The following is a 23,516-nucleotide window of genomic DNA, read 5'->3' as shown; positions in this document are numbered from 1 at the left end:
ACTAATGGCAACAACATGACTGAGGGACTGTTGTGATGGTGGTAAATGGTTATAAGTGGACTATAAAGTTATTCTTTGCTAAACAAATGGTCGGTAAATGAGGATTACCTCTTTGTATTGTACCGTCGATTTACAGAGTATTTAATAGCAATCTTTGAACCCATTAGGATGCACTCCTGGTCTTGCTTTGCTTAAGATGTCATTAGTATGCAAATTTCTAGAAGAGCAAACCCTTGCATGCTGTTGCTACCTAACCTGGGAACCAAAAACAGCAGAAAAGAAGACAAAAGAAGGGCCGGGGAGGGGGGGGACTGTGTTCACATATGAAGAAGAGGGCAACACTGAAGGATTTAATTGCAGAGGTTACTGATTCTGATTAGTGCTAAAAGAGCCACATTGATAATACAGAAGCAATAGCAAAGGCACTTGTTTCCGTTCCTTTCTTCTTGTTGTAAATATTTTTTTTATCTCTTCTCACTTTGGGAAGAAAATTTAGATTTGCATTTAATACAGTCTGTGGCTACACTATGAGAATGCAGATGGTTTCAATAATTAAATGGAGAAAACACATATTCCCTTTTGAATCTGCATACACTACTGCCAACGCTGAATAACATTCAAAAATCATGTTCGCTGTATAATTGGAATCCCTCTTAAATGAAATGGGAAATCATAATGGTGGTATTTATTGAATGATGACTGTTATTTTTAGAGTGCATTTGTATAAAGAAAGAGTTTACTCACCGGTTTTGTTCCCTTCGTCCTTCCTGCCTTCTTTTTCATAACAAGATTCTGATAACGGAGATGTTAATTATGATTATGACCATGAATTGTCTTTGGAAATGAAGCGCCAGAAGATCCAGAGAGAGTTAATGAAGCTTGAAGAAGAAAACATGGACAAAAGAGAAGAAATAGTAATTAAAAAAGAGGTTTGTATCTTGAAAAGAATCAATGCATAGTCATAAATAACTAAATCAGTGGACGTTATTGAACAAATTAACAAATCTTCACGATACTAATTCCTGTTAGTCAGATAGATACTCTACACACACATATATATACGCTTATTGTAGTTCTGAATCCGAACTGTTACATGACTCCTACCAGCATGAAAAGTTGACGACATGTATTGATATTTTAGACTACATTTTAAAATGTCTTATCAGCTTGTTTTCTTGCCAAATAAATAATGAAATTTAACTTACCAAATTTTTGTCCTTCAGTGGTTCTTGGAGGCTATGTGTGCATGTGTATAATGAATATTAGATAAAGGGATTGCTTTCTGGTATGGATCAATTTCATTGGTACTTTGTTGTTATTTGTGGCAAGATTATTACTAGATTTTATAAAATACTAATTGTTTCTTTTTAAGATTTCTCCAGAGGCAGTTAGATCAAAATTATCATCCTCACCTTCACCAAGAAAATCAAGTAAATCTCCAAAATTAAGGACAAGCCCTAAATCTTCCTCCACTGCCACTAAGAGGGAGAAGAAGGTTTCAACGGTATCTTCCCCACTCCTGGAGCAACAGAGGTAAGCAGATTGGCATATTTTATAACAACATAGTTATCTCTTACCTTGATTGTTGCTGTAGGTTTGTGCTTTTGTTTGCCAAGCAGTCCTATGGTCCCGTGGGGGTATCCCCAACATGGAGATGACGAGCAATATTGGCAAGCTATGGTTTTATATGGAATAGGATTTTTGTGAGGGAGACTTCTGCAAAATTTGTAAAATGCTAAACACTTGTCATTGATTCTAGACCTGATGTCAGCGTTCCAAGTAAGGCATCCGCCAAAAGCAAAACTCTGAGGCCGGTAGATTCCTCTTTGGAACATGTTTATTGGATACATCATATTGGCACAGCTAGTGAAAACCAACTCTAGAAGTTCTCGTGGGTTTTAGCCTAATTAAAAGGGCAAAGATTCCCTTCCCCAGATTGTCACCGGTTACATTGTCCAATGAAAGCTGGCAGACTGCTTGGTCACTCCTCTCCTTCAACATGACAAAGTCATCTGTTGGGATGACCTTGGTTCTCACAAGGAAACTTTTTGTTTTGACTGTTAGCCAGTCTATCTACTTCCCCCTTCAGTGTTCATGGCAACTATGAGGCAGCAAAAGATGGCCAACTTCAGCCAACTTCGCTTCAGAGTTGACACCAAGTCTGGTCTTTAGGTGAAGACTTCTTATATGACAAGGATTTCCCCTCTGTTTTTCCCTCAATGTAGTTCCCCTCAGATCTGCTTTAGCAAATAACTGGAGGATATAGACAGGAAAGTTAATTTCTTTTCTCCTCAGTGATTGGATTTCACTCTTTATGTGTGTACACTTTTGCCAAATGGAAGTTTGTGTAGCAAGTAGGCCTATGCAACCAGCTCTTAGGCAGAGGCACATACAGAAGATTTATCCATGGCAATTCTGTCAAGTGGACGTTTAATGCAATGTTTATGGGCTCAGCTGCTAGATCACTTTTGTACTTTAGATGTCAGAACATATCGCATGGGCACTCAGGTAATATTATTATAATGCAAGCTGATTAATTTTTTAAAATACTGGCTTGTGTATTGGTTTTTAGAAATTCAAAAAATAACCACAATAAAAAGAAAGGTCCTCGCACGCCTAGCCCACCACCTCCAGTACAAGAAGACTCCACTCAAGGGAAAAAACATAAGGAAAAATATAAAGCTAAAGAGAGGGTAGAAGAAAAGCCAAAGGAGATAAAGGAAAGGGGACGTGATTTTGAGAGACATAATAAAGAAAAAAAAGAGAAGCAAAGGTAAATACAGTTTGCTTAGTTTTTTTGGTATTATTATCATTTTGTTCAGAACATCTTCAGGTTACTGCTAAAAGCAAAATATAACATTCAACAAGCAGCCATAGTCTCGCTCCATCCAATTTTGTAATCTTCTTTTCCCCGTTGTTGTCCCCCATACATTCCCAAAATGTGTTTCAAGGAATCCCTCCATCTTCCAAAACAAATGTGAGACAAATGAGTTTTGTGCATGAGAAAATGAATGGGAAAGGAAATCACTTCCTTAATGGAAATTTGCCTTGGAACAGATGTGCTTAGATCTGGCCTGTGGGGCCGTCCTGGAAACAACAAAGGGCCGCCCCACAGTGTCCACTTTTGCTGGCAGAGTGCTTAGCCCGCCACAGGCATCCCCAATATGAGTGATGTTGAGCTGCCACGCACACCTTGGTCATGCCCCCCCCCGCCCTCTCCAAAGTCAAATACAGCTCTGATGCGGCCCTCAATGAAATTGGATTTCATACCCCTGCCTTGGATGATTGGTGTTAATGGATGCTACTTAGAGAGAGTCGAGTGTGACTCCTGATGTGCAAATGTCTTACTGGCACGAAACCTAGGGTGGCTTTTTTAAATTTGTTGAAATAGATAGCAATCAGTTATTTCCATCTTCAGATCCTTGACAATTTTTTTAGACTTTTTAAAATCCCACATTTATTACTAACTTAATGCAACAAACACCATATATTTCTTCCTCTGTCTATTTTCCCCATAACAACAATCCTATAAGGTGGGTTGAGTTGAGAGAGAGTGACTCTCATCCATCAGCTGTCATGCCTAAGGTGGAGCTAGAACTTCCCTTCTCCTGGTTTCTAGGCCACCACCTTAATCATAGAACATAGAATCATAGAGCTGGAAGGGATCCCAGAGGTCTTCTATCCAACCCCCTGTCAAAGCAGGCAACCTTATATTTTCCTGGTCCAATGGTTATCCAATCTGTTTTTGAAAACTTCCAGTGATGGTGCATCAATAACACCAACGTGCAAGCTATTTTAGTGATTGTTTTCACTATCAGAAAAAAAATATCTTAAGTTGGATCTCTCTTTCACAAGGTCGCATTACTTCTTGCCCTGCCTTCTGGTGCTTTGGATAATATTTTATATCAAACTGGCATTTATAGTATATTTTCTAGGAAGGAGTATGTTTCGCCTTTAAATGAAGATACTCTGCCTCAAGCTATAAATAACAGTATCCATGCTATTGTTAATGATAGTGTTGTATATGTTGGCTGTATGACTATTCCTCAGGGATCCCTCAGCAAGTTCCCACAGACAGAGACGTTCACCTAGTCCAGAAGACCATTCTGGTAGCAATTCTTCTTCACGAGAGTATTCTCCTGCCACAAGAAGAAGGCAGACATCTTGGGCTCCAGCTAAATCCAGCAGTCATAAACATTCTTTTTCACCTCCCCGCAGGTAGGTTTTTAAAAATATCTTTGTGTATTGTTATTTTATGCCCATGTATTTTAGACTTCATTTATTCATGAGAGTTTGCTGCAATGTGAAAGCCACATTTTATTACATTTTATCCCACCTTTATTACTTTTTATAAAGAACTCAAGGTGGCAAACATAGATAATTATTCCTTTCTCTTCTTATTATCCCCATAACAAAAACCCTGTGAGTTAGGTTGTGATTAGCCCAAGGTCATCCAGCTGGCTTTAATTCTCTTGTTCTTATTGTTTGTCCCACGCGGTAAAATGTAATAAAACATATTTTGAACATCAGGAAGGACTGAAAACAAGCACAAATTAATCATAGCATATCAAGCATAGGTAACCTCTGCCTTATACACAACTCATTAAAATCCCCAAACTAATACACATTCCTCCCCTTACTGTCCAAACCCCCCAACCTCTAAAAAACATGCTTGTTTCATTTCAGCAACTTATTTTTTTTTTACTCTTCAGGTTTTAATATATATTATCATTGCATTATCATTGATTGTTAAGTAAGTAAGCTCCCCGTTAGGAGAGCGAGTGTACAGAGAAGCGTAATGAGAGTGGTATGCAAGAACACGCACAAACCAGTATACAGGGACACTGAATAGTATAAAATATAGTAGTTTACTATGTGGAAATATAGAGGTATTCAGAATTCAATTTACAGTCCAAGTCATACACGGTTCAGTCAGTCAGTTATCAATATTCTCAGTTTAACACACAAAGTAGCTAACAGTAGCAAAACACAGTATCTCACAATACACCAGTGCTTCTCAATTATTTTCTGTCATGCCCCCCCTAGGAAGAAGAAAACATTTCGCGCCCCCCACGCGACTGTAAATAGTATCATTTGTCTATAAAATTGTTATAAGTACACCTCTGCATAACACTGTATCCTTATTAACATATAAGAGAATAAAAAAAGAAAGAAATGTGGATCAATTTACAACAAAGAATAGCTTTATTAACTGTAGCAGAAAATATTTAAAGGAGCACAGGATTTAAAGGAACACAATATTTAAAAAAACTTTAACCTGCAAAACAAAAATATATAAAATAATTTGAGCTGAGCCCCCCTTTACGGAGCCTCGCGCCCCCCCTGGGGGGCCCGCCCCACTATTTGAGAAGCACTGCAATACACCGATCAGCGTCTAACAGAGAGCTAACAGTCATTCTGGCTCCCTCTTATGGCTGCTTGAGGTAACAGCAACCAATTGCATCTCTCTAGCATTTAAAGTAACAGATACATTTGTTACAATCATGGCTTATATACATTGCCAAGCCAAGACTAGGGTTACATCCCTAACATTCTCCCCTCTTGGGTTGTCAATGTATTTACACACAACTTCACATTCTCAATCCATAATCATCACAACAATGTTTATGTTTTACCGTACCTTGAGCTTTGGTAAAATGATCAGCAATGTTTTCTTCAGACATACAATACTCTAGTGTAATCATTTTACTACTAACACTTTGCTGTACATTCATATATCTTAAGTCAGTATGCTTTGTCCTTGTCTTTACAGCAATATTTGATGACATCTGGATCGCTGCTTGGTTGTCTTCGTATACAACAATAGGCCCCCGTACATTAATTCCCATATCTATCAGGAGTTGCTTGTAACAAATTAAATCGGTACATAACAAAGATAAACATGAACATTCAGCCTCCATTGTTGATAAACTTAAATGTTTTTGACGAATAGACCGCCATCCAATTAACGCCTTTCCTAAGAATATCGCAATACCTGATATAGATTTACGTGTAGACACGTCAGTTGCAAAACTTGCATCAGCGTATGCAGTTAATATCAGTTCATCCTTAGGCTCTAAATATAAGGCATAGTGTATTGTCTGTTTTAGATATCTCAATACATGTTTAGCAGTTTGCCAGTGCCCTTCAGTAGCATTAAACCTGGCCAATTGATTAACACTATATGCAATATCTGGCCTAGACCAATTGCAATTAGGGATTGATAAATACCCTTATCAAAAACTGGGTTTCTGATATCATCATGTCTAAATTCTTGACTCATTGGAGTTTTAGCTGGTTTACACAGTTCCATTTTGAAATTCCTGAGTAACTGATTGATCTTCTCAGTTTGTGATATTTTATATCCTCCTCTAGTCTTATCTATCTTTAAACCAAGATATTTCTTTATTTTACCAAGGTGTTTTATTTTAAACCACTTTTTAAATAGTGTAATAATCTCAATAGCCTTTTGCTCTGTTTTAGTAATCAATGCTATATCATCTGTAAACAATAACAACAATGAAATCATACAGTCGCTTACTTGCTTAAATAAACAAGGATCAGCCATTCCAGCTTTAAAACCTATGCTTGCTAAATCCTTCAGTGTGCATTGATTCCATTCGTAGCCTGATTGTTTTAAACCATACACTCTTTTTTAACTTCCAACAATCAGTGTTGCTCTCAGTGTTTAACCCTTCAGTTTTCTTTAAATATATAGTGTGTTGCAACGGTGCATGGAGATATGCTGTCTCAACATCTAAATGATTTATTACATATCCATGCTTTGCTGTCCAAACTAATAATGCACGTAATGTTGTAGCTTTTAAACTAGTTGCAAATACCTCATCATAGTCATTTGCTGACTGATTAAACCCTTGTACTAATCTAGCTTTATGGGTAACAGTCCCATCTACACTTGCTTTAATCTTGTAAATCCATTTACATCCTATCGCATTTTTACCTGGTGGTAATCTCACATTCTCATATACCTCCAGATCTTGTAAAGATTTTAGTTCCCTGTTCATTGCTGCTTTCCAAACTATTTGCTCCTCTTTAGGATACGTGGATAGTTCGTGATACGTAGCAGGAACTTTATCTACTTGACACGCTATACTAGCTTGATATCTGTCAGGTGGTCTTGTTACACAGGTAGAACGCCTAGGCAACTCAGGGCTCACCAGTGGACTCTCCTGTTGCGTCTGTTCCCGTTCTTCTAACTCCCCCTGACTTTGCACTTCCTCCTGACTTTGCACTTCCCCCTTAATTTTTTTTAGTTGGTTTTTCTGTTTCACCACTAGGAAATGACTGGGTTTCAATAACTACGTCATTGTTAAATCCAGTTTATCCCACCCAACGGATTCAATAAATCGAGCACTCGTGCTACAGTGTACTTTCATAGTGCCTTTTTCCCAAAATCTAAACGATCTATGGTTTGCTTCGTAACCTACGAAAAATAAGTGCCTAGCTCTATGTTGTCCCTTCAGTCTTACTTGTGAGGGAATATGCACCCATGCGGGAGCTCCAAATGTGTGAAGATAACTTAAATCAGGTTTTCCACCATGCCAACGAGTGAATGGTAATTCACCAGTTGTTGTATTATTTAAATAATAACACATTATTTAAAACATGGTTACTACACATCATAGCTTCACCCCACAGTGTTTCAGGCAATCCTGAATCAACTAACATAGTTCTAGTCATGGCTTGTAATGTTTGCTCCCTTCGTTCTATAAACGAGTTGTGTTGTGGCCTATAAGGAGCAGAACGTTTATGCTCAATACCAGCTGATCTCAACATTGTTTGAAATTTAAGGTTTGTAAACTCAGTTCCGTTATCGGTTACAACAGTAATCACCTTAGATTTCATTTTTCTTTCAGCAAATCTTAACCAATTAAAGAAATGTTGAAATGTTTCTGTCTTGTCCTTCAGTAAATAGCAGAAACCGTATCTTGGATAGTGATCCATGATACTCAAAACATAACAGGCACTTCCCAAACTGGGTTTCATAGGTCCGATTAGATCAGCAAAAACAATTTCCAAAGGTTCCTTTGTTTTAAGCCCATTACATCTGTTTGCTGGGGTAACCCTGCTCTTTTCCTGACTACACACATTACAATTTAAATATTTACTGCAAGGTTTTAACTTAACTCCTTCTGACAATTTAACAGTTTGTTGCAGCATCTTGAAATTAATGTGCCCCATACGCCTATGTAGTAAATATATGCATTCATCATGTGGTTTCACATTATCATACACTGAGTTAGCAGTATGGGCATCAGATATAATATATAAACCATTTGTTAATTTGGCAGTAACCCTATTACCTTCCTTTTCAATGATACAGTTATCTCCCCTAAAGGTTACTACATAGCCAATATTAACTAGAGCTCTTACTGATAATAAATTAAATTTCAGTTTAGGTATATACAACATGGATAAATGCTCATTCACAAATGAACACCTTGCCATACCTTCACCAGATGCTTTCACCCTCCAACCATTTGCCAGAGATACATGTTGCTTGCTGGCGGACATTTTTATAAAACAATTCTTATTTCTAGTAATGCACTGTGATGCTCCACTATCAACAACCCATGAATCATGGCTTATTGTTGCATTTCTAGAGATAGTCAAAGTAGACATACCTAAGTTGACTTTAGCATTTTTCTTAGCCTTTCTAGTATTCTGGTGTTTTGCATGTTTACAGAATCTAGCTATATGCCCCTACATCCCTAACATTGAAAACAGCTATTTCAAAGTTTTTATATTTGGGGGTTACTGCTGGGTAAGGAAGGGATAGTCTTCACTTGCATGCATCAGCTCCCATTGAAGAATCTTTCCCATTGTAGGGAGTTTTGGGAACAACTTTCATTAACATAAAAAGATGGGGGGGTATTTAAAATTCTTGTTTTTGGGAGAACATTTTTGAAGGGAAATCAATGCTGGGGAAGAAGGGATAACGATTCTCTTATCAGCTCTAATGATCCTCTTTAAAAACAGATTCTTCCTCAATTTTTATTCTAAAGCCTAATTTCTGTGTGTGAGACAGATTGTATGTATGGGAGAAATAGAACATTGGATTTCCTTTGTGTTCATTACAGAGAATTTTGCAGGTTTTCAGGGATGCCCCTACCTATTTTGAATGGTGGCCTCTCTCATAGTTGGGATGCAAGCCTTTCACGGTTTCCTAGGGCAGGTTAGAAAAAATAATTCCATACTGGTAATAGAAGAAGTAAATCTAGAGATCACTTCCGGTCCCCGGAGGCGATGGACATTGCCGTCCGCTGCTCGTCTCTCCGGTGGGCTCCTTTTAGGAGCACAGGGGGTCTTGGAGGGACCACCTGCTGTAGGGCGGCTTGCTGGAGTCCAGAGAAGCGGCGGCAGCCGTCAGGGGGTCTCTAGTCTCGCCCCAGGAGCCAGGGAGCGAGGGGGGGCGCATAGCGCAGCTGTCGGCTGCCTGCGCCTTCGCCGAATGGATTCTGGAAGGAAATAATCAATCAGAAGTTGCAGTAGAAGTGCTGGAGGTGAGAAGTTTGCCCTAATCTCTTTTAACACCATTTAATTGATGAGCAACAGCTTTTTGCAAGTTGTGGATTCAATCTGTTTGAAGTTGCAAGATTGGAGGGTTGTTTTTTTTACCCCCCTCGGTTAAAGCGGCATTTGGACTATCTCTCGATCTCGGAATGGAGTGAGAGAGTAAAGCGTTGAATTACCCACTTGTACTAACTATGAGAAAGATTTACATCACAATTGCAAGAAGTGATTCCTGAGCTGTTTTAAAAGCCTTATGGAAACTTTGGATGCTTTGCTCCCTGGTTCCCTGTGAAAGGGGGAGCCAAGATGGCCCACTTCCGTCTTCTTCTTCGCTCTTATAAATGAAACTAGCCTTTTGAAACTACCTTTGAAGGAATTTCTGGCTTTATATTACTATTACCTCCCGAAGGTCTCCTGGAGCCCACCCTGTTTTGTGGTCTTTCTGGATTTGGATTATTTGATTTTCTTCTTCTGGCTTGGAACTGTGACTAAGGATTAACATTCACTTCTGGGCTTGTCTGCCTCCTCGGCATCACCCAGCTACGCATTCCACAGACGCCATTTCTTTTGTATAAGACTTACACTTATCTCTGAACTTAACAAATGGGGCCTAGAAAACCACCGCCGGGTAAGGCAGCTTTGGCACCCACCTCCTCTACATCCAGCCCAATGACCCAACAGACAAAAATTTCATCATTCTTACAACAAGAAGGGGCTGGAGAGAGTTCAAAGGACTTATCAGTTACCCAAATGTTCCAGGCCATTATGAAGGGACAAGAAGAACTGAAAAAAGAGCTGACAGATTTTAAAGAACAACTCAGAGACGTACAGCAGCAAACAACAGAAAATAAACAGAGGGTTGGTGTACTGGAGGAGGGCGTGGTTGGGTTGAGGGAGGAGGTGAAGGCAACTCAGAAGGGGAATAGAGAATTGGAAAACTTCATGGTAAAGATGGAACTTGAAAGAATGTCCCTTTTTCTCAGATTCCAGAACCTACCCGAGACAGAAGATGAAGATCTTAAGGATACTATGTGTACAATCTTAGCAGAATACATTAAGAGCGATAAAGAACAGTTGTGGTGGGATATGGACCTAGTTTATAGAATCAATTCAGAATATGCCAGAACACATAATGTTCCAAGGGAAGTCCACGTAAATTTCTTAGGAAGACCATGAGGGATGAGGTTTTGGGAGCCCAAAGGGGGGGAACACTAAAATATAAAAATAAAGAAATTGCCATTCTTAAACAAATTCCGGAAAAAAAAAGAGATAAGAGGAGGAAGTATTCCTCCTTATCAAAGAAATTATATAATAAAGGAGTTTAGTTTAGATGGTTATTGCCAGAAGGAATGTTGATCTTCTGGGAAGGAAACAGAATTAGAATCAATTCAGTTGTGGAGGCAGAGGCCTTCATGAAAAAACACAGTCCCCTCCTAGAGGACGAAACCATAAGAGGTAGTGAAAAAGGTACACAAGATATGAGGGAGAGAGGGGCTGTGGCTCCGTCAGAGGACAGGGGGGAGGGAGCAATATTGAAAAGGCTCAGGTCACAAAAATAAATGTATTTGAAATATTATTGTAATTGTTGATATATTAGAAAGTGGTAAAAGAGATGATTGAACATATGGTTGATACAATGTATAACAAGATGCTGTTTTTGCTTATCTTTTATCTTTTGTTTTTCTTTCCGTAAAAGTTGTGAGATTTGGAGAGATTTCTACTTTCAGCACGATGTAGCTGCCAAAAGTTTTTGTATATCCACCTACCCTTCCCTATAAATGTTTAAAAACCAATAAAATTCTTTTTTTTTTTAAAAAAAGAAGTAAATCTGTATATAGGGTGTTCTGTACGCAGGGTGAAATCATGAGCTTTGAGAAATGCTATAAGTAAGCAGATGAAAATTGATCTATAATCTAATAGAATTTGCCCAGGGAATGCCTGTTGTTGGTTATACAGTATACGGATATTTAAACGTGATTTGAATACTGCATATTTTTAGCCACCCAAAGCCAAACATACTGTTCAGGTATTAATGAAAACAAATGCCTAGCAAGGAAAATTGTGGACAGGAAAGAATTAGCTTGGCTATGAAACTTCTGCTCTACTTTTGGAACCAATCTGAATGCAATTTTAGCAAGAGATAATTATAAAGGTTTGTGTGAATAGTGCTCAAAAGGTGTGTAGCACCAAGATGTATATACAGTTCTATGTTTACAGGTCTGCATCACCACCAACACAGCATCATTCTCCTGTATCGTCGATGCATCATTCTTCTTCATCTCAGTCGGGTTCGTCTATTCAAAGACGTTCTCCATCACCACGTCACAAAAGAACCCCTTCCCCCTCTTACAAAAGGACAACTTCCCCGCCTGTAGGTCGGTCTTCTTCTCCTTATCCTCACCGAGCATCACCTTCTCCACAGCAAAAACAGGGTTCTTCGAGGCATCGTTCACCAGTTAGAGAGAGAAGCCGGCATGATCACGAGCGGATTTCACAGTCACATGATCGTCGCCATGAAAGAAGAGATGGTATGAATAACCATAAAGACTATGAATACAGATAGTCCCTATTTAATGGAATGGTTCTTTGTTGTTATTGTTCAGTCGCTGGGTCTTATCCAGCTCCTCACAATCCCTTGACCATAGCATGCCCTGCAGGCCACCCTGACCTCCACTATCTCCCAGAGTCTGCCCAAACTCACACCCACTGCATCAATGACACTATCTGCCCATCACATCCTCTGCTGTTCCCTTCTCCTTTCGCCTTCAGTCTTTCCCAACATCTGGGCCTTTTCCAGTGAGTCCTCTCTTCTCATTTGTTTATGCCTTTTAATTAAATTTGTTAGCTTGAAAGGACGCTACTAGACTCCTGGAGCATCTGCTTTCAAAAGTACTTTTCAGAACCATTTTCCTACCTTTTCTCTGAATGAGGATGTTAAACAAAACATTATGCAGACTTTCAAAGTGGGGAAGTAGGACTTTTTAGAACTTTTTGGATTATGAATTAGAAAGGTCTTAAGACTAGCAATGGTAGAATAAGAACTATGTTTAATCAGCATCAAACCCATATGGGCTATTCACCACAAAAATTCCATTGAAATGTTTTCTTTTCCATGTTTCCCCCTGCTTTTTAATGCAGGTAGGCCTCAACTTAACAACCATAGTTGAACCCAGAATACATGTTGCTAAGGGAGAAATTTGTTAAGTTGAGCTTTGCCCCATTTTATGCCTTTTCTTGCCACATTTGTTAAGTGAATCACTGCAGTTGTTAAATTAGTAACCCAGTTGTTAACTGAATGTGGCTTCCCCATTGACTTTGCTTGCCAGAAGTTTGCAAAAGATTTTCACGTGACTCCAGGACACTGCAACCATCATAAATACGAACCAGCTGTGAAGCATCCGAATTAAATCACGTGACTATGGGGATGCTGCAACGGTCCTAAGTGTGAAAAATGGCCATAAGTCCCTTTTTCAGTGCCATTGTAACTTTGATCGGTCACAAAATGAACTGTTGTAAGTCGAGGACTACCTGTGCTATTAAGTTGATCATATATTTTACATTTGTATTTATTTTACTTCCAGAAACAAGAGGAAAAAGGGGAAGAGAAAGAGACAACCGGGATGAACGAGACTATGACCAAGAGCAAAGTACCCCCAGAGATCACAGAGATGATCGAGAATCCCGGGACGGACGGGATCGAAGGGAAACCAGAGATAATAGAGAACGCAGAGATCCAAGAGAATCTCGGGATGCTCGGGACTCACGTGATGCCAGGGATTTCAGTCGAGACAATAAAGAAAGCCGGGATCAGAGGGACTTGCGTTCTACACGTGACTCACATGACTACAGGGAAAGAGAGTGTCGAGAACATAAGAAAGAGGAGCAGTATTTGGAGGAATCGCATAGCTACGCAAGAGCCCATGGCAGGGAAGATAATTCTCGTGCTGAAAGTCGGACGGACTCAAGAAGTGAAACAAGAAATGAATCCAGAATATCTGGAAGAAGCAGAGGGAGAGGCCCTGAATTAACAGACAAGGGTATCTAATACATGAAATAATAGGAATGTTACACCATTTGTTTACATAAACATCTGTTTAATCAATAGGGTAGAAATGAATTACACTATGGCTTATTTCTTTTTATGACTTCACCAAATTTGGTCACCATTACTCATAGTACAATGATCCTGTGCGTATTTCTTAAAAAATTATTAAATAACGTGGAACAGATGGCAATACTTATCACATGGATTTCTCCTTTTAATAAGAAAAAAATTGCCCTATTTATCTTAAAAGATTAGTTAATTTTAGTCACACATTGCTATTGAGGAGATCCTTTCCTTTAATTCACTGATAAATGAATTAAGTTTTTGAAACGACTTGTGTAGGAGATTGTATGAATGCAGACTCCTTTGCTGAAGCAAAACTGTTGAAAATTAGTCTGAAGGTTAGCTTTTGCTTGAGAAAGATTGTTTGCCAGATGATTTTAAATCTTTCTGTTATGATCAAACAAGGCTTTCCTTTTCATAGTGCTGGATTTTGTTTTGAGTGTGATTTTTTCCCCCTAGCATTAGTTTTCTGAATCTGAATTCCTTTTAATTCACCACAGAGTTTGATCTGGGCTCAACGGAGGAGTTGAAAGCTCAAAGCTCTTTAATTGCTTAGATTTCTGCATATGGAGTTCTGTAGTTTGAAATGTTCATTAGAAAAAAGAACAGGGATTTTAAGCAAAACTTCCTTATGTTTAGCTTTTTTATGGCAAATATATTACACAAATTATCATCCTAGATCAGAAATTACATTTTAACTTGCCTGAATGCATATTGGGAGTGGTGGTGCACAATTTACAAATCCTTTTATGAAATACAGTTCTTTTAATCAACCTGTAGTAGCTAATCTCTGACAAACAGAGATTTTGTTTCATGTTTTCCATGGGTCTTGTTTTCATAGGCAATCGAGGAACAAGAAGCTCTCAAGTTGATACCCATAATTCTAGTAGTAGCTACCATGACAGCTGGGAATCACGGAGCAATTACCCTGAGAGGGATCGCTATGAAAGCCGTGAGCATGCAAGAGATTCTTCTTTTGAAAGAAGACACAGAGAAAGGGATAAGCGTGACAATAGAGAAAGAGGCAAGTACTCTTCAGGAGTGGTTTTTTTTAAACCTTTAACTTATTAGTGACTACAAGGGCATAATGGTAGAATAGCATTAAAGATGAATGTACCTGTGAAAGTTACACTGACTTCATGAACTTTAATTACAAGCACTAGTAATTAGCTAGCTCATTTAGCACAGTACTGTTTACTGAGCAAATTTCCCGAAGAAATATTAAATTCAAGAGGGTTTTTTTTTTTTGCTCTACAGTGGAGGTTGTCATTTCCCCCTTCAACCTTCCATCTCTATAGATTTTTATCATTATGGATACTCAACCTAAATAATACCTTCAGAATTAATTATTTCACATCAGTTGCAGTGATTTAACATTAAAGCATTAGTGTGCCCAAATATTGGAAAATAAATTAGATGATTATAAATTGGAATTAAAACCTGTTTATCATTACAGATCAGAGACAAAGCTCACCTATACGACACCAAGGAAGAAATGATGATATTGAACGTGATGAAAGACTAGAAGAACGAAGAGTAGACAGGAACGAAGATAGGAGGGATGAAAGACCTAGGGAGCGAGAAAGGGAGAGGGAAAGAGAGAGAGAAGCAGAACGTGATCGGGCCCGTGAGCGAGAACGTGAGAGAGAAAGAGATAAGGACAGGGAACGGGAACGAGATAGAGACCATGACAGAGAACGGGAACGAGAACGGGAAAGGGAGCGGGAGAGAGAACGGGAAAGAGAACGTGAACGAGAAAGGGAAAGAGAGCGGGGCCGGGAAAGAGACAAAGAAAGGGAACGACAGAGAGAGTGGGATGACAAAGAGAGAGGAAGAGAAGAACGCAGGGACAAGAGAGAAGATGTCCGTGAAGAACGGACCACAAGAGATAGTCGTGAAGAGAGGAAATCAAAGTGAGTTCGTTTTTTAAAAAATAAAATAAAAAATTATGCAGTGTGAGACAGTAAATTGAATGAATGAGTTATACTCAACATTATCCAAACAAACATTGACAGTTCATATGTCTTCCTGTAAACATTTTTTTTTTTTTTGGAAAGAGGATTCTTGACATTCAATTTAGATTTTTAAAATTGGTGTGTAACAGTTGTGTTTGTATTTATGGTAGAAGATGAATTAAATTTGTTAGAACTTAAATACCTAGAATTTAATGACTAACGGTTTATTTTTGGGTAATGCAGAAAACGTCACAGAAATGAAAGTAGCCCCAGCCCTCGGAAATCTCCTAAACGCCGCCGTGAACATTCACCTGATAGTGATGCCTACAATAGTGGAGAAGATCAGAGTGAGTGAAAGCATGTACTTACTAGCAGGAGTTGGCCACACAGTTCCTATCAACACAACACCCGCTCTGTTCTAAGATAGGGTCCGCCAACCTTCAAAACTTGTGAGACTGTAGCCTTTTCTAATTTACAAGAGGGGCTTTTGTCCACTCTTGAGATTTGGCAAGATTTTGACCATCCATTTATTTATGAATTTGTTGGTCCGTTAGAAAATCATGTGATATTGTGCAGTGGCATCTGCAGCTGAGGAAGGTAAGCTAAATTGTACAGTTAAACTCCTGTATATAGAAGTATTTACAGGTAGTCTTCACCAGTGGCAATTGGGACCAGGAACTCCCATCACTAAGCAACACAATTATAAGGCACAGTGTCAGTTGTCTGCTTTGACTTACAATAGCAGTCCCAATTGCCATTGCCATGGTTAGGTGAATTCTACATGTTCACAGTTCCCAAAGTCAGATAATCACCGTTTGCAATCTCCTGCATGCTTTCCCACTGACTGCTTGTTCGAAGTTGGCAGTGGGGACTGCAAACGGTGATCACATGACCACATCATAATTGTGAGCTGCTTGCCAAATGCCCAAATTGTGATTATATGTGTGTGGGGATGTTGTGATGGCTGCCTGCAACTATGGGCTACTTCCTTCCTTTTAGTTCCAACAATCTTTAGTTCATTCATATAATGTTGTCGAACTTGGTTTCACTTCTGTTTTGTCCTTTCTCGCGACAGTTTCAAAACTTTAATAAGTCTCTTTTGTAAATCCAGTGTAAAAAAATTATCCAGGTCACCCTTTGTTTTCTGTTTGTATGTCCCTTTTAATTATGAAGTGGAATAGAGTAATTTGTTGATATTGCCATTGGTAAGGCGGCCAAAGTGTATTCTAGAAAATCTGTGAATCAGTAATGTTTAACAGCCTCACTTTAAAACCAATTATTTTTTAAATTCATTTGACTTTGGAAAAGAGGGATGTATTTTTAGGAGAAGAAGAATGTGTATATGTGTCGATGATTTTCCTACAAGTACCTTTCATGTCAAGCCTCCTATCTTAATAATTTCCTCTTCTCATAGAGTATAGCTGATTTTTTTTCTTCTTTGCTGTAAGTTAAAGAGTATTCCTAGATATAAAGATTTGTTCCAAAATCATGTGCATTGACACATTTTCTTTTTTATAGATGAAAAACGGCGTTTATTGAGTCAGGTTGTACGTCCTCAAGAATCACGTTCCCTTAGTCCTTCACACCTTTCAGAAGAGAAGCAGAGCCGTTGGAAAGAGAGTGACAGAAAGCCAGAGCGAAAGGAAAGCTTGAGACATGAAGAAAGCGATTACAAAGAACGGGGTACTTCTGGGGACAAACAGCGAGAGCAGCGAGAGGGAAATGAGAGCACAAGGACCAGAATCCAAGATAATGTAAGCAAACGGGATTCTGAAGAGCACGAGGCAGTAGATCACATGCACGAAGACAAGAAGAAAGCTAAAATACAGAAAAAAACAGCAAAGAAGAAGAAAGAGGATGATGGTGGCAGGTTAGAGCGCTATATCAGTGAACCGCCAGTAGAGAAAACTCAAGTGTTTTCTCCCAAGAAAGGTCAGAAAAAGAAAAATGCTGAAAAGAAGCGCAAGAGATCCAAGGGAGATTCTGAGGCTTCTGAGGAAGACAGTGGCCCCCATCAGAAGAAGAAAAAAGGCCCCAGGACACCACCCGTAACCACGAAAGAAGAAGTGGTGGAAGCAGCGCCTGAGAAAACTGCAGTAGTGGAAATTGCTCCCAAGAGGGAGGATACAACGTTTAGTGATTGGTCAGATGAAGATGTTCCAGAACGAGGGGAAACGGTTCTAGAAAGGATTTCTGAGGAGCCCCATAGAACTAGCCACCGTACACGAGTCGAAACCCTGGAGGTTTCTCACGTGGTTGAAGAAGCCCCTCACCTCCGCCCTGCAGAGCAGAAGCGTAGCAGCAGCCTCTGTAGCAACAGGAGCCGTACTTCAAGTAGACTCCGATCACCCTCGAATGATTCTGCACATCGCAGCGGAGACGACCAGGCTGCAGTTAAGAAGATCTTACACAGCAGTTCAAGCGACAGAGACCGGAGATGCCTTGAAATCGCAGGAGAGCGGAAGTCCAGAATCGATCAGTTGAAACGAGGGGTTGCCAGCCGTAGCACTTCTTCTGGTAATTTCTGTTGTGTGGCTTTCTTTGCTCCTGTGCCGTATCCCTGGCTGTCCTGAGACTCAGTCCTTGGGAAGCCCAGGATTTGGGATGGGAGTAGGACAGAGGCTCAAGGAGCTCCTGTGAGGAGGGATTTGTTTCCAACGTGCAGTGGCTAACGTTATGAAATTGCTTTATAAAGGGGTTAGTAATAACTTGTTCGGGGATAATGTCATTCAAGCAGAACTTGGCAACCTTCAGCCTGCCTTTCCTTCTTCATACCTTACAGTTAGGCTTTTTAGAAGTTCATGTGTTACTAGTAGTTTGCAAAAAAAAAAGCCCTCTAATCAGTAGCCCTAATAGATCTATTTTCAGTGAGTGAATTGGAAAAGAAAGGAAAAGTTATTTTTTTCAGTAGGTTTTGCTTCCTTGGCTCTTTGTATGGGTCATTGGGTTCTTAAAAAGCTATATTGGGATCACTTGAAATTTTTTTTCCAAATTTTATTTTGGGGATGAGTGTGACTCAGATGAGAGAGGAAACATGAATGTGAAATGGATGCACGAGGAAGGTGAAACGGGAAGAGAGAACTAGGCATTGATATTGTTGGCCTCAGCTCTTTCTACCGGTGGTATCATGTCCCTGGCAGATTTCCTGCAAGTTAGGAATTTTCCTTTAGAAGTGGTCAGTAAAATAGGGAAAGGCAAAGGATTTGTTTTCAGGTCAGTAAACCATGGTTTATTAATCTGAAGTTGTATATATAGTGTCTGGATTTGTTGTCCTGCTAAACCTTTCTTCTGAGTTTTGAGTTTTTTTCTAAATGAAAGTCTGATTGTCTGTTCTGATAGAATTGATTGTGTGTTCTAGATCGACAAGATTCAAGGAGTCACAGTTCAAGGCGAAGTTCTCCTGAATCTGATCGACAAGGTCACTCCAGATCTGGGTCCTTTGACAGCAGAGAAAGAGTGCAAGACAGAGACCGGCATGAGCATGATCGTGAACGGGAAAGAGAGAGACGGGACGGGAGGCAGAGAGAGTGGGACCGAGATGCGGCTAAATCTGATTGGTTGAGGAGCAGAGACCGGGAGAGGATTCGGGAACGAGACAGGCAACGAGAAAAACGAAGAGATCTGGACCGTGAAAAAGAACGCCTGCTCTCTGAAAATCTGGAAAGAGAGAGAGGTGTCAGCGCTTCCTCTCAAGCAGAAATATCCAAGCACAGTGAGACAAAAGCAAGTAAAGATCATCAGGCTTTTGAGGCCACCGCTCTGGACTCTTCTTCCCAGGAGGAAAGGCAGGATAAAGACCTAAGTTCTTTGCAAGGATTTGAAGATGGAATTGAAGCAGAGAAAGTGGAAAACGTAGAAGGTAAGTTATTCTGAAAATACAAACACTGGCAGTTTTTCTGCTTTTAAACAAACCTGTAAATGGCTTCATTTAATAAATCATCTTATTTGAACGTTCTAAATTTCAGGTTTCCTCATATAGTTTTTGAGCAGCATAGTTACTGCTAGTCTCCAAATGAAGTTTACTTTCACAACTTTTCCAAGTACAAATGATATTTTTGCTCTCTAAAAACTCTGATGGTGGTGGAAGAGAGACGGGGGAGTAAAAAGAGACAGAAACAGGTCATACGCATACCTACCTCCCATCCACCCTTCTCCCAATAATTACAGTTTTGATGGGATTATATACTGCGTAGAAAGGAAGTGAATGAAAAAAGATTAAACCCAGAGTGCAGTTTCTCTGATCTGGCTCCAGACACGAACAACAAGCAAACCTAATTAGGTCTTCTGCATCATCTCATTTAGCGTGCCATTCCTGTTGGATCTGTGGAGAGTTTGACAGAATAAGTGCATGTTGCAACATTTTTGTCTTTTCAGGTGGAGATGATGAAACAAAAATAGATGACATGCAGTCCATGGAATCTGGTGCTGGAGAATATGAGCCAATCAGTGATGATGAATTGGATGAAATTTTGGCAGGTGATGCCGAAAAAAGAGACGATCAGCAGGATGAGGAGAAGATGCCAGGTAGGCTTAGCAAAAATCATTTACATCAGTCCTATGTGTACTAGAAAGCCAAATTATCATTCCAAAATTACTGTTTCTGAGTTCAGAACCTGAAGCCTGCACAACCTATGCCCAAAGAAAACGAATCATCTTGGCTTCATAACGTTAATAGAGCTGTTCCAATTCAACAGGTCATGAGAAAGAAGAGTGTGGGAAACTATGGTTTAAGAAATATCACTGCCATAGCCATAAGAGGCAGGCCAAAGCGGTGCAAAGTTGCCCAGATTCCCCAATCAGTTTTGCTTGGATTAGGCTATGACACATGAATCGGCACACCTTGCATTTTTTAGATGAACATTTTTAAAACAGAGACAGGACAGGCCTGGTTGGTGATTCAGTCCCTGGGGGTTCTTAAAAAATGAAAGGGTCTTTTCTTAATTGAAGAAGGCTGTCTTTTGTGGGCTAAGAAGCACCTCTCATTTCTTCCATAAGGTTACTTTCCTTTTGCCTCTGTAACGGTTGGAAACGGGTCGGAGTCTACTTTCTTAACTGGATCTTTCCCAGGAAGCAGATTTGAAAGAAGACACAAACAGCCGTACCCTAAACAGGGAATGAGTGCCCTCAGCCAACTGAAAGAGGGGTCTCATCCCATTTTGTTTTTTCTTTGAGCGGGATAGCGATTGCCTAAGTGAGATCTACAACTGATTGCAGCCAGGAAACCGTTGCAACGATCTTTGTGCCAGCCTAATGGGTACTTTGGTATCTTTAAGAGATAACCTTATTTCAGAGTAAACATTTGCATTTGTCTTATTCTACAATTTCTTGTCTCCTCTTAGGTTTTACTAGTTTGCTTTAGTTATTGTATGCTCAGGTTTTCTGCTGTTTGTTTAAGAAAAGGGCTGAAAAGATAAATGAAAATTATCTTTCTTTTTGTTTTTGTTTTGTACGCGTTTGCAGATCCGGTGGATGTCATTGATGTAGATTGGTCTAGCCTGATGCCAAAACAGCCAAAAGAGCCACGGGAGGCTGGAGCTGCTCTTTTAAAATTTACTCCAGCTGCTGTCATGTTAAGAGTTGGCATTTCCAAACAACTGGCTGGCCCTCAGCTTTTCACAAAGATAAAAGAAACTTGCCAGAGATCTTTGGAGAAACCTAAAGGTAATCAGTTTATTCCCAGCAGATCATGAAGAGAAGTTTGTATGAATTTTTGTTTTTGAGGACATGTCACTCTGAAAAGACTACTTCTAATTGTGCAGGGTCTGTTTATAAATCAGAGCAACATGCTCGCCAGGATAATACCTACAGGTTTGTAAAGACCTTATTGAGTTGTTCTGTTGAAACAATTTTGCCCTGCCTTTGTTTGTATAAAATCTCCCTTTCTCCAGAGGCAATCATATAATCTGTTCCGCTTCCTGCCACGGAGAAGGGAGGTGCTCTAAGGGAATGGGGTTGGACTAGACTCAGGGAACTGGATATCGGGAGAGGAAGTAGTGACTTCTCATATATTCTCTAAAGATAGATAGTGTCTTTGTTGATAGTGGTGATCTGAATCCCCATTTTAGAAGGCTTTAAATCTCATCGTTATATTGCCTCTCTGTAGATGCAGAGAGCCTTTTTGAGCATGAATTTGGGGCTCTGAATATGGCTGCCCTATTGCGAAAAGAAGAGCGAGCTGGACTGCTGTGCAACCTGGGTCCTTGCTGTAAAGCTCTTTGCTTTCGGAGGGATTCTGCAATCCGCAAGCAGCTTGTGAAAAATGAAAAGGTGAGTGCCTGAAATGTATTTTAACATGTAGTAAACTTTTGATGCGGAAATCATTGTCCATATAGGCAACCAGTTCCATAGCTGCAACGTAGTTTGTTGGTTTATTTTTAAAGCCTTTTTTCCTTCTCTTTGTGAAAGCAACATGAAGTTAATGAGAGTTCTAAAAGTGGGATTATTTGTTGAGCAGCTTTTGTTCCACTGAAATAATATTCAGAGTCTTTTTGTGAAATGCATGGTATTCAGAAGTGCATAATCTTCAAAATACATGTATTCATTCATTCATTCCATTCATTTTTATGTGTCATATTTACATGGCCGTCCATCTCCCAAAAGCAGAATGTTTTCTCCCAGAATTCTGGGTTAAAATATTTCTTTTGAAAAATTGATTTACATTTAAACTTACAAAAAAGGTACCTGATTCTTAATATTTGGAGTTTCCTGCTTTGATTTCTTTCTCGTCTTATCTGTCTGCAGAAGGCTTCTGATTGTTTTGGACATCTTTCGGGGTCCCCAACCCATAGGCCATGGCTCCTATTCATAACTGGGCCGTGTGAGCTGTGGGTGCCCAGATCAGCTTGTGCAAGTTGCAGGGCCGGTGTGCACACACACACACATGCATGTAACTTGCGCAAGTTGAGCTGTGCGGATGCTGGCCTGCTGCTTGTGCAAGTCGAGCACGCGTGTGTGCCAGCCCACTGCTTGTGCAGCCCAGTTCCCCCTCTCCCACCACCCCCCAAGCCGAACCACCAAGCTGCAAAGGTTGGGGACCGCTGATCTAGAACTTTTCGTGCTGTGCCTCCAATAATCTCAATGGTGTATATATTTTTACAGAATAAAATATGTTCCTCCTGAAATGCTAGTAATCATACATTAGAATACTTATCATGCAGTAATTGCTAATATAAGTCATATCCTGTCCCAACAGGGCACAACAAAACAAACCTACACAAATCATCCAGTGGTGGACAATGAGTTGTTACGGCTAAGCCTACGGTTGTTTAAACGCAAGACTGTGCAGCAAGGGTCTGGACCAGATAAGACAGAAGACACTAAACTTTCACAACCATATGTTCCAGAAATGTGCCTGTCCTGAGCCAGAGTCTCCTGGCCCTACGGTTGTTTTGTTCCACTGTTTGATAATATTGATGTTTTCAGTCTTATTTCCTTTTAAGTATGATGTTGCCACAAGAATGAAAATACTCAAGAGTACATGTGTGGATTCTGAGACAGAATGACAAGGAAAAGTATTTAGTACAAAAAACGAAGACCACTTTGTCTGGTTTTGCTGCATGTTTTACAACAGAGTTCTAACCATGGATTTTATTTAAAAAGTCACTTGTGTGTAAAAATGTCCATTTTGGGATAGCTGCTTTATCATCTATTAAATTTTTAAAAAGAAAACAGTTCTGATTTTTTTCCATTTCTTTTTCCTCTTTTCCATAACATTTCCTTTGTAAGATTACTACTCAGTAAGATCAACAAGCTGATAATCTTCACCATCCAAAAAGAACCATGAAAGTGCAATGTATGTTATCTAAATGAAGAAAATTATATTTTTAATTATGAAGATGAGATAAATCCAGACTCATCATGCTCAGTGGAATTCCTCTGATTCTAGAGGAAAAAGTGGGATTATTTTTTCCAATTCTTCC

General features: G+C 39.6%; 1 protein-coding gene across 8 annotated transcripts in view; it reads left to right on the top strand.

The window, feature by feature from the left end:
- Nucleotides 1-23,265, top strand: part of ZC3H13 (zinc finger CCCH-type containing 13) — a 48,160-nt gene extending 24,895 nt beyond the window's left edge. For all 8 annotated transcript variants that reach the window (XM_081944565.1, XM_081944564.1, XM_081944563.1 and 5 more), the window contains 15 exons: nucleotides 790-929; nucleotides 1,373-1,533; nucleotides 2,573-2,773; nucleotides 4,051-4,218; nucleotides 11,752-12,062; nucleotides 13,116-13,571; nucleotides 14,484-14,666; nucleotides 15,099-15,555; nucleotides 15,841-15,944; nucleotides 17,116-18,114; nucleotides 18,956-19,456; nucleotides 19,972-20,121; nucleotides 21,058-21,258; nucleotides 21,701-21,864; nucleotides 22,790-23,265. In XM_081944565.1, coding sequence (XP_081800691.1) covers nucleotides 790-929; nucleotides 1,373-1,533; nucleotides 2,573-2,773; nucleotides 4,051-4,218; nucleotides 11,752-12,062; nucleotides 13,116-13,571; nucleotides 14,484-14,666; nucleotides 15,099-15,555; nucleotides 15,841-15,944; nucleotides 17,116-18,114; nucleotides 18,956-19,456; nucleotides 19,972-20,121; nucleotides 21,058-21,258; nucleotides 21,701-21,864; nucleotides 22,790-22,957 — 4,364 coding nt within the window. In that variant the 3' untranslated portion in view covers nucleotides 22,958-23,265. The remainder of the gene's footprint in view (nucleotides 1-789; nucleotides 930-1,372; nucleotides 1,534-2,572; nucleotides 2,774-4,050; nucleotides 4,219-11,751; nucleotides 12,063-13,115; nucleotides 13,572-14,483; nucleotides 14,667-15,098; nucleotides 15,556-15,840; nucleotides 15,945-17,115; nucleotides 18,115-18,955; nucleotides 19,457-19,971; nucleotides 20,122-21,057; nucleotides 21,259-21,700; nucleotides 21,865-22,789) is intronic.
- The last annotated feature ends 251 nt before the right edge of the window (nucleotides 23,266-23,516 follow it).

The sequence above is a fragment of the Natrix helvetica genome (assembly GCF_964273705.1).
Source record: "Natrix helvetica genome assembly, chromosome: 2".
In the NCBI taxonomy this organism is placed as follows: domain Eukaryota; kingdom Metazoa; phylum Chordata; class Lepidosauria; order Squamata; family Natricidae; genus Natrix; species Natrix helvetica.
Note: the sequence above shows the minus strand (reverse complement) of the source record. Positions and strands in the feature narration are given on the sequence as shown.